Here is a 10677-nt window from a genome sequence, read left to right on the forward strand (position 1 = left end):
TTCCTTTCTGACTTAGATTTTTTTTTTTTTTTTGCCTAATTGCTTTGTCTAGAACCTCCAGTACATAGTAATAGCGTGGTAAGAGTGGGCATTGTTGTCTTGTTCCTGATCTTAGAGGAAAACCTTTCAGCCTTTCACTGTATGATACTGGCTGTGGCATTGTCACGTATGGCATTATGTTGAGGTATGTTCCTGCTATACCCAGGAGAGTTTTTATTATGAAAGGATGTTGAATTTTATCAAGTACTTTTTTCTGCATTGATTGATCATATGATTTTTCTTTCATTTTGTGCTGTGGTGTAATGGGAAAGTGCTAGCTTTGTAGAAGCTCAAGATGTCACGTTCATGGGTGGTTGATGAGGGCTTCCCTCTGGAGGCACATCAGGTTTGGTTCTCTCTCTAGGTGATGTTTGCAGCCATTGATACAAGCCTTAGGTTCATCAGGGGTTGCAAAATGCTGATATTCTTATTCTTTCTTTTCTTCGTTCATTATCTGGACTACCAGATATTTTTAAAAAGTAATATAAAACCCTATTATAAAGCTATATTCAATGAATACAATGAAATGAGGGTGTAATATATTCAAATTCACATTATCACAGTTTTACTGTCCAAATTCCTCATATTAAATCCCTTTCTACTTAATATGCCTTGGGAGGTTTCTGTTTCTTGCACTGAACCCTCTCCTACACAGACACATTAAAAGGAAACCCACAGCCACAGGAACTGACAGGGGGATTGAAATGTCAGTTTCCTTACTTGTAAAATAGAGGCCTAGTAACATATGGCTCATTGAGTTGTTGGAAGGCCTGAGATAAGTCAGGTAAAGGAATCAGCATGGTAGCTTTAGTTTTACAGCCTGCAGCTATACCCTAAGGAGCAGTGAGGTAGAGTCCTGTGTTCAACTGAAACAGGGAGATGGATGAGAAATGGTCTCGTAACAGTGTCCTGTAAGAGAGGGAGGTGGATGAGAGACTGCCTCATGGCAGCTTTTCGCAAGACTGCTTATCTCCTTTTGTTTCAGGAGGAATCATTAGTTGTTGTGCTAAGGTTCAGGTCAGACCACAGTTAAGTCTTGCCTATGTGGCTTATGTGGAGATGTGTAAGGTTGTCACGGTGCCATGGTGGAACAGCTCCCCATAGTATCACCTCACAGGTCATTTGCCAATGGCGAGAAGGGAAAACATCTTTCGAGGGGACACACAGCTAGTGGCTACTACCTTTCCTGGGATTAGACTTGACCACTACTAATGGGGTAACGTGACATCAGGTAGCTCCTAATGGGAAGCAATAAGATACACGCGGGAAGGGTTCTTGCCCAAAATACTTAACCTGCTTCTAATCAAGCAGTTCTTCTAATGAGTTAACTTCCAGTTTATAAGAGCTACAGAAAACAAGCTAAATGACACCGTGAGGAAACAAAAAGGTAAATCCAGAGTGGGGGACATTCTATAAGGCACCTGGCCTGGACTCGTGAAAAATCCTACCTTACAAGGGTGGGCAAATTGTGGGGGTGGCTATTCTAGAATTTTTAAAAAAGACTAGATACCTAAAAACCAAATACAGAAGTGAACCTTGATTGGATCCTAGTACAAAAAAGCAAACTAAACAACAAAATGGGCAATTTGGGAATTCGTTTTTCTTAGGAGTGGTAACTGTGTGAAGGAATGTCATTTTTCAGAGATGCATGCTTAAATATTTAGGAGAGAAGTGTCAAGATGTTTGGAAACTACTTTTAAATGGTGCAATAAAAAATAACATGTACACATAAACAAAGTAAATAGGACAATGTTCACAATTGTTAAACACAGGTGATGGGTGTTAAGGGCAATCATTGTACTATTTGTCCACTTTTTCTATGTGCCTGAACATTTTCATAATAAAAATCTGGAAGGCAGAATAATATATTTTCAATTTCCCCATGGAAATTACATTCTAGTGGTGGTGGTGAGGGGGGGCAATTATCAAGGATGAGTAAGTAAAATATAGGGAATATTAACGGTAAGTGCTTAAGAAACGAAAGGCGTGAAGCACTGCCAAGCGTGTGGGAGTTGAAATGGTAGGCTGATGGTCAGGAAAGGCCTGAGTTATGTTTGAAGAAGACTTGAATGCAGGGGCAGCGAGCTGTGTGGGTATCTGGTGGAAAAGCATCCAGACAGAGCAACAGCAAGTGCACACAGGCCTTGAGGTCGGAGCCAGGTTGATGCGTTGAACTTCTCAGTTCCCGTCACCCCGAAGAGGCCAGTGCAGTAGGTAGGGAGTGTGTGAGCACAGCGGTAGATCGGAAGAAACAAGAAAACCGTATCAAATCTTTCTCATGACAAGCACATAACAAATATGTATATATAAACACTTCTAGGCGTACGGGCTATCTGGAAAAATACGTTGGAAACTGCTAGGGCTGGCAGCCTCTGGGCAGAATTAGGTGACTGGAGTCAGGGGAAGTCCTGCATCTGGACTTTTCACTGATATTCTGTTTCATGTGAAATTTTCACTACGTTCAAGTTCTTGGCTATTTTCAACACAGGCCATAAGCTTCTACAGCCCCTATGCGTGCACAGAGGTCCCTTCCAGCCCCTCCTCTTCACAGGCAGCCGCTGCAGAGCCCTCCCTCAGGCGTTTTCCTCGGTACAAGACTCGTCACCCTGCGCGTTTGGTGATACTTCAGACAGTCATTTGAGTGGCCACAGCCTGGTGCTCTGCTGGTTACGCTGTCTCAGGAGCTCCCTGCTGACAAATGTGGTGGATAACATTCTGGGCTGTTATTGTGTGGCAATTCTTTTGGGGGTGTCGAGGAAGAACATTTCTTAACTCGGCCTACTTACATGACTTCCAGTACTCACCATGATCAAACGAAAGAGAAAGCCCAGAACATAGGGAGAAATACACACTGTGCAGAAGATTGCTTATTAGATGATATCAAGTATTTAAGTATTAAGATATTAAGAATAATTTCTTAGGTGTAATAATAGTGTGATTATTTTAAAAAACATGTCTCTCTAAGAGATACATATACTTATTTCATCATTCATATACTTATTTCTGGATAAAATATGATCTCTAGGATTTACTTTAAGATTACCTAGAGGGGGAGGGGAGTAATTAGAGATGAAACTGGTTGTTTATTGATAATTGTTGAAGCTAGGTGATGGGTACATGTGTTTTTATTACACTATTTTCATGTGACTCAAAAATTATGTAAGAAAAGTTCAAAGAATTGTACAGATAATTAAGGGAACATATAAATAAATATTAGCACATACAGGGGCTTGAGGCTATTTTGTATAAGTGCTTACTCTATGGTCTGGCACAGAGGACGTGGTCAAAGTTTGATAAAATAAAAAACAAAACAAAACAAAAAATAATCACTGAAGCCCCTCTTACTGGTCCAGGCACTATTTGCACCCTAGCTTCTTGCCCAGTCATCCAGCTTGTTTATACATACACTCTCTCACACCTTTCCAACATGTATTTATTAGTAGTTAAGCCATGATTCAGCATCCCAGGGCGGGATGTACCCAGGTCCCCCTTCACGTCCCCAGGAGCAGGACAGAGGACAGAAGAGAGGTGGGGTGGAGCCAGTTTAGATCTTCCCAGGAAATGTGCCTTCTGCCCGGCGGTCATCCCAGGTCGACACCTGCAGAAAGACAGTCAGTATTACTCGTTCTTTGTGGGTAAACCAGGTGGGTGGGCTTCTTTGTCTTCCTCACTTTGCCCACCTGCTCATTTCTTCAGTCAGTCAACAAGTAACTCCACTAGTTACACTGCTCCAGGGGCTGGGGAACCAGCAGTGACCCAGAAAGCCAAGAATCACTGTTCTGAATGAGCTGACATGAGCTGACCCACTGCAGGGGGTGGAGATGAGAGGGGGTGAGGTGAGGAAGGAATAACACGCAGAAAAATCCCAGGGTCAGTGCAGGGCTGTCGTGTGAGGTACAAGAGCTTAAAGACAGTGGCTACGTCCTGCTTCAGGAACTTCAGAGTCAACACTCAAAGATATTAGTCAAAATAGAGGAAATAAGGAATACTAGGCAGCTGTGAAAAAAGTAAGGCTCATCTGTGCTCCAGAAATAAATGGGTCTCCAAGACAGACAGTCAAGTTCAAAAAGGTGCCAAATGGAATAGAGTGCGATACTACTGTTGATCACAGATGTATGCGTAACATAACAAATGACAGAAAGGCCAATATCACAATGTTAACACTCTCCAGAAGTAACACTCTGCTCCCTGTGGGCCTTCCTACAGGCAGTTGGAAGCATATTCACTTTTACACACACACACACACACGCTATATAGTAGAGGCAGTGGATAAAAGCATGGAAAAGAGAGACTGTATCTGCTCCATCACTTCCTAGTTGTGTGACCTTGGACAAATTATTCAACCTTTCAAGGCCTCAGTTTCCAATTCTGTAAAATGAGGATACTAATAGTACCTACCTCATCTTATTTTTATAGCATGTTTGCCCTTATACAATATAAAGCGCTTACAACGTACTTGGCCTACACAGTAAGTGCCATGTATATGCCTATTTTATTTACACACACCCCGACATCACAAATACTCTGCACTTTTAATACAAACACACACACACACGGCCATCCTATATAGATTGTCCTGCAACTTGCTTTTCCCCACAAGTCTCAGAGCTCTTTCTATAGTCTGTCACGTAGATCAAGACAAACCTATCACCATGTACCTAACTTGGGTTGTTTCTGAATGTTCCCCACTGCAAACAACTGTGCAAAGGACATCCTTGTATATGAACATTTTTGTAGGATGTCTAGAGTATGATTTTTTCATTTTGAAAAATGTCACATCTAGAGTATATATTTTTTTCATTTTGAAAGATCCTGCCAAATTGACCTCAAAAGTGACCTCAGAACCACCAACAATTAGCACTATCAACGTTTATAATTCTTGCACCAGACTGAAAGGTAAAAACACACATATCTTTGTAGTTTTAAGCTGCATTTCCCTGGTGACCTGAGTGGAGATGAACATCTTCTCATGTCTGGGATTCATCTGGATTACCTCATCCTGGACTTGTACTGACTACAGTCTACAGTCTAAGTGTGAATTTCTCAGTCGCTGGGTTTATGTCTCCACTCCCTTTTAAATTAAAGAATCAGGTTGGTCTGGTCCTTTGGCAAATTACCCTTTGTCCAACAATCCCACTTCATGAAACTAAGGAAACCATTCAAATAGAGAGGAAAACATTTCCTGAAATGGAATTGTACACTCAAGTATCATTTAAAATAGTGAAAAAAGACTGAGTGGTGGCTCAGGCTCAGGTTAGAGCTCCGTGTTCCTAACTCCGAAGGCTGCCGGTTCGATTCCTACATGGGCCAGTGGGCTCTCAACCACAAGGTTTGATTCCTCGACTCCCGCAAGGGATGGTGGGCAGCGCCCCCTGCAACTAAGATTCAACATGGCACCTTGAGCTGAGCTGCCACTGAGCTCCGGATGGCTCAGTTGGTTGGAGTGCGTGCTCTCAACCACAAGGCTGCCGGTTCGACTCCCGCAAGGGATGGTGGGCTGCGCCCCCTGCAACTAGCAACGGCAACTGGACCTGGAGCTGAGCTGCGCCCTCCACAACTAAGACTGAAAGGACAACAACTTGAAGCTGAACAGCACCCTCCACAACTAAGATTGAAAGGACAACAACTTGACTTGGAAAAAAGTCCTGGAAGTACACACTGTTCCCCAATGAAGTCCTGCTCCCCTTCCCCAATAAAATCTTTAAAAAGTAAAAAAATAAAAGATAAAAATAAAACACTTATTTTTACTTCACCAAGTTTTTGAAATAAAAAGCCAGGACTACTGGGTCTAAAGGGGCTTGTGCAGAGTACATTTATATCCAGCTGTAACAGGGCAAACACAGCAGGCACCTGAGTGGAGGAACCACACAATCTGATGCTCCCCAGGTAAGGGCAGGCCTAGGTCCTAGAGACGGGGGTGCGGGCAGCACCGGGACTGGAAGCATGACCCTAGCACCCCATCCAGCACGCACCTAATGAGGTTGGAGGGAGGATGATAGGAGATCAAAACATTACGTTACCCAAGATCACCCAGGGACAAAGGGTAATCCTGGGAGCACACAGGGTTCTCAGACACTTGAGAGAGTGCGGCCAGAGAGGTGAGAGGAAAACCAAGTGAGCCGAGGAAGAGTGCCATTAAGGCAATTTGTTCTCAAGAAATGAGCCCCAAAGATGTACATCAAGGATGCTTAAAGTACTGAAAAATTAGGACATAATCTCAACCAAGAGGACCAGTTAAATAAAAGCATCGGTAAGTTATTAAAATGAAAAAGGCAGATATATATGCATTGTCATTTAAAAAAAAAAAAAGGGGGCTCCAAGACACATTGATGAGCCAAGCAAGTCATAGAACATAATATATAGTATGAACCATCCACACACAGAAAGGACCACAGGCTTATGTATGATAACTTTATATACAGAGAAAAAGACAGTTAACAGCAGTTACCTCAGGGGAGGGGGATTGGGGAACAGAAGTGGGTTTCTACTTTTTATTTGACTGTACTGCTCACATTTGTTGTTTTTTAAATGAGCACTATTACTTTTGCAATAGTATCATATTTTGACTCGAAGGCACATTATTTCCTTTTAACATCTCTGAAATTAGCATGCTTGTTACATTGATTTCCAGCATTTTAAAAAAAGATATGAACATCTCTCGATGTTTCTTGCAGTCAGTGGGGTCTTCGATTTAATGAAACAGAATAATATTAAACATAAATTCTTTATTTAAAAAAAGAGGATATGGCAGAGAGTATTAAATAGTGACAAAAGGTCTGGTCAAATCAGGGCTAAAAGGACTGCCCTATTGCATATTTTTTAGAGATGCATACTGAAGTAGGTTAGGGGTGAAATGACATGTCTGGGATTTGCTTCAGAATACTTCAACAAAGGACAGAAGAAAAAGAAAAGAGATAGATGAAGGAAATGTGGAAAAATCTTAACACTACTCAATTTTGGTAATAAGTATCACTTGGGGGTCACTTAATTATTCTCTCTACTTTTATGTATATTTGAAAATGTTCGTAAAGGACAGGACTGCACAGATGGTGAGCTCCCCAGGGACAGGGACCAGCACTGAGTACATATCTGTAGAGTACATGAGTGAGATGGATCTAGCAAGAAGACAGCCCTGGTCTCTTTGGCTGAGAGCCCTGAATAGTTGAGAGTATCAGTGAAAGAAGGAAAGGAAAGCAATTCTAAGAAGAAAAGGTCAAGTCCCATGGACAGTGTGATGCCCTGTCCTCCTTCTGCCTCTCACAGATCAGCTCCCACCAAGTCACCACACTCTCCTTTCCTAAGACCCTGCCCCAGCATCCCAAGGGCCCTACTAGGAGTCACGTACCCACGATATGGGGCACAGGGACTTGTACACACGCCGGTACCATTCGCACACGGAGACATCACCCCCTTTAGCAGTCATTGCCTTCTCACAGCGGTGGAAGTCTGTGAAAAAAGAGGTTCCGGGTCAGCCTAGACAAAGGGCTAGAACACATCTTTGAACAGAACTCACAGAAATACTTTTTACCTCACAACCAGTTCTACACAGACACACACACATTTCACAAAGAACGCACATGCTTACAAGAGTACTAAAAAGGGCTAGATAAACCTCATTAAATTGACTTTGCAATCCCTAGAGAACTGCTCTTCAACTTGGAAACTCAGGGGTCAGGACTGATGGGACAACATGAGGGGCATTATGGAAACGCAGAATCAGGGCAAGGGAAGGGGAAGATGGTCTTAATGCTAAGATGCTGGAGTCTGACAGAGGAAGATAAGAGGGGGATAATCTGGTTTTGAAAAGCAGGCAATAAATTAAAAAAAAAAAAATTACTCCAGGTATTCCAGTCCGGGGCACATTCCCTAGAGAGAAAAGCATTCTCATGGACATCAAATTCCATCTATAAGAACGTTTATAGCAGCATCAGTTGTAAGAGCCCCAAACTGGAAACTACTCAAGTGCCATAAATAAACTGTGGAAAACTGTACAGCAATGAAAATGAGCAAACTACATATCACCACACAGATGAATATTCAAAACTGTTGAATTAAGAAATCCCAACATGGGGGGTGGGAGATGAGGGTAAGGTGGATCAAATATATGGTGATGGAAGGAGAACTGACTCTGGGTGGTGAACACACATGGGATTTATAGATGATGTAATACAGAATTGTACACCTGAAATCTATGTAATTTTATCAACAATTGTCACCCCAATAAATTTAAAAAATTTAAAAAAAAAGAAAAGAAATCCAAACACAAGAGAATATATACAGTATTTATAAAGTTCACAAAAAGGCAAACATAAAAATGGTGAGAAAACCAAAATGTGATTGCCTTATATTGATGTGGTTACATCTCTAGCGAAGAGAGGATGTTGTGTTCAGGAAAGGGCATGCAGTAGGCAGGGGAGTTCAGAGTCCTGGCAATATCCACTTTTCTATCCAGATTATAGTTACACAGGGGTTCACTTTAGAATTATTCATTTCACTGTACATTGGTTTTTGTACTTTCTGTATGTCATCTCACTCACGCACACACGCACACACAAATCTTTTTTTAAAAAAATCATCATAGGAACCAAAGTTTATAGCACTGGCCCACATCTTAAACATAGTTGGTAAGGGGCATGGGCCCTGTGAGGATGCCCAAAATAAAAGACAAAAGGCCTAGCATGCATGGGTCCCAATGAGGCAAGAGGTAAGTAAGCAACTACAGCTATGGGACCAGGGGAAGTTCTGTATTCCCCCCACCACCATGCTCTGCTTACCCAGGTAGTTCTGCCAACAGTTCCTGGTCTGATTCTGGTTGGGGAAGCGGCTGTCAAAAGGGGCAGTCTGGTAATTCCTGATTTTGGTCTTGATGTCTTCTGCCATCTTGCTGACTCCTGGAGGCAAAGAGAAAGGGTGTTGACAGAGGTTTTAGGGGAACTGAGCCTGGGCATGTCAACCCACCCAGGACCAAGGGGGGCCCCAGACACAGATGGGCTGGATATGAATAAGCTGCCACCCCCTCCCTCTCAATGTACATGCACAGACGTGAAGGACAGGGCAAATCATAAATCTAAATGTGGAAATCACAGCAAGGTTTGTTTGGAGGAAGGGTGGTCAACTCCTTGGTAAAATCAGGCCTTATCTGTCACAAAATAACACTAGCTAACACTCATTCAGTGCTGACTACAGGTCAGGTGCTGTTCTATTCGCTTTAATTCTACAGCCACTCTAAAAGGTAGAAACTATTTCTAACAGGGTTCCACAAAGGACAGGGTGTCCAAATGACGTCTCAAGGTCACACAGCATACAAGTGGTGGAGCTGCACTCAATCATCGACATAACCTACAATGCACAGGTTCTTAATGTCTTTGGTGCCATTCGCTCTTCAGGGGACTAATGACCCCTTTTCTTGGAATATGTTTAAGTACATTAAAAAATTGCACATGCTCACAAAGAAAACCAGTTTTATGTAGCTGAGGATTCATTAACTACCACAATTTTGAAGTAATCATGAGTGACAATATTTTGTGACATCTGCAACCATAATGTGATTGACGTAAGATGAACTGTGATTCTGACAAAGTCAACAGATGCTGCTAATACTGAGGTTGTTGCCTCCATACCTAACTGAAGGAAATGCTACATTTCACTTAGAGATTAGTAAAAATACAGATGTAATTTCCCCCCCATTTGAGTACCAGCACCCCTTGAACTCTATTGATGCTATGGACCCAGGGTTAAAAACCTCTGTTCTAAAGTCTATTATGAGATGACACTAAGTTTTCACCCTGGAATCTGAGAGAAAGATTCCCTCAGATTCTTTCTCTATTCCAGAGAAGTCGTGGGTTTACATAGAGGCGCGCAAGCCAGTGTTCAATTCAAGCGATCCAAGGCAATCGTGGGGGAGCTGACGCAGCAGGGTAGACCTGGCGGTGGGGAGGGGGGATGTAGAACACCAGCTGCTGGGACACAGACGTGGTCGGAACAGTAGTTTGGGGCGAGATCTCGACCCATGATCTGTGCATGAGGGTGGATGGGTGATGACATTGCGGCCCCACCATCTCCAAGGGGAAGAGGAGGGGCCAAACACCTGGGAGCTAGGTTGCGGCCCAGGAAAGCCGCGGGGGACCACGTCTGCGGCCGAGTGATTAAGAGCATTGCAGCCCAGACAACTGAGTGCAAATCCTGGGCGTTCGCTAAGTATCTTAACATCTCTGAGCCTCAGTTGCCTCAGTGTCAAAAAGGACAATCACAGGCCCTACCTCATAGCGCTGGAGGGAGGACTAAATTAATTAATACAAGTCGCTTGGAATGTTACCGGACATTAAGGAAGAACTAAATGATCCTCTGCTATAACTACTAACACAACAGGACCCCAGGGCCCCGGGAGGCCGAACACCTGCGGCCGGAAACCTCACCTCGTTCTCGAGGAAGCTAACGTCCGGTTCCTCGGTCCCCCAGGATGGAGTCCCGGGTTCCCGAGTCCTCGACACTCACCTAAACAAACCCCTGAAGCGGCTCCCGGCTCAATGTGACCCTCAGCAAAGACGGTTCCCTTTGACCGGAAGCGGAATTAAGACGGGCCGGAAGCCGGGCGAGTTAGGCTATAGAGGAGTCTTCCACGCGGCTAGAGCGCCTACG

General features: G+C 43.3%; 1 protein-coding gene across 2 annotated transcripts; it reads right to left on the reverse strand.

The window, feature by feature from the left end:
* Nucleotides 1–3454: 3454 nt before the first annotated feature.
* COX6B1 (cytochrome c oxidase subunit 6B1) lies at nucleotides 3455–10677 on the reverse strand. Of its 2 annotated transcripts, none has more exons than XM_019710680.2 (4): nucleotides 10534–10677; nucleotides 8814–8930; nucleotides 7385–7485; nucleotides 3455–3637 (listed from the first exon to the last, which is right to left on the reverse strand). In XM_019710680.2, exons 2-4 carry the CDS (start codon nucleotides 8917–8919, stop codon nucleotides 3584–3586), a joined length of 261 nt encoding a protein of 86 aa, XP_019566239.1. In that variant the 5' UTR covers nucleotides 8920–8930; nucleotides 10534–10677; the 3' UTR covers nucleotides 3455–3583. The 2 variants fall into 2 exon arrangements, with proteins under 2 accessions (XP_019566239.1, XP_019566240.1); XM_019710681.2 differs by having other exon boundaries at nucleotides 10455–10607.

The sequence above is a fragment of the Rhinolophus sinicus genome, linkage group LG11 (genome assembly GCF_036562045.2).
Source record: "Rhinolophus sinicus isolate RSC01 linkage group LG11, ASM3656204v1, whole genome shotgun sequence".
Taxonomy (NCBI): Eukaryota; Metazoa; Chordata; class Mammalia; order Chiroptera; family Rhinolophidae; genus Rhinolophus; species Rhinolophus sinicus.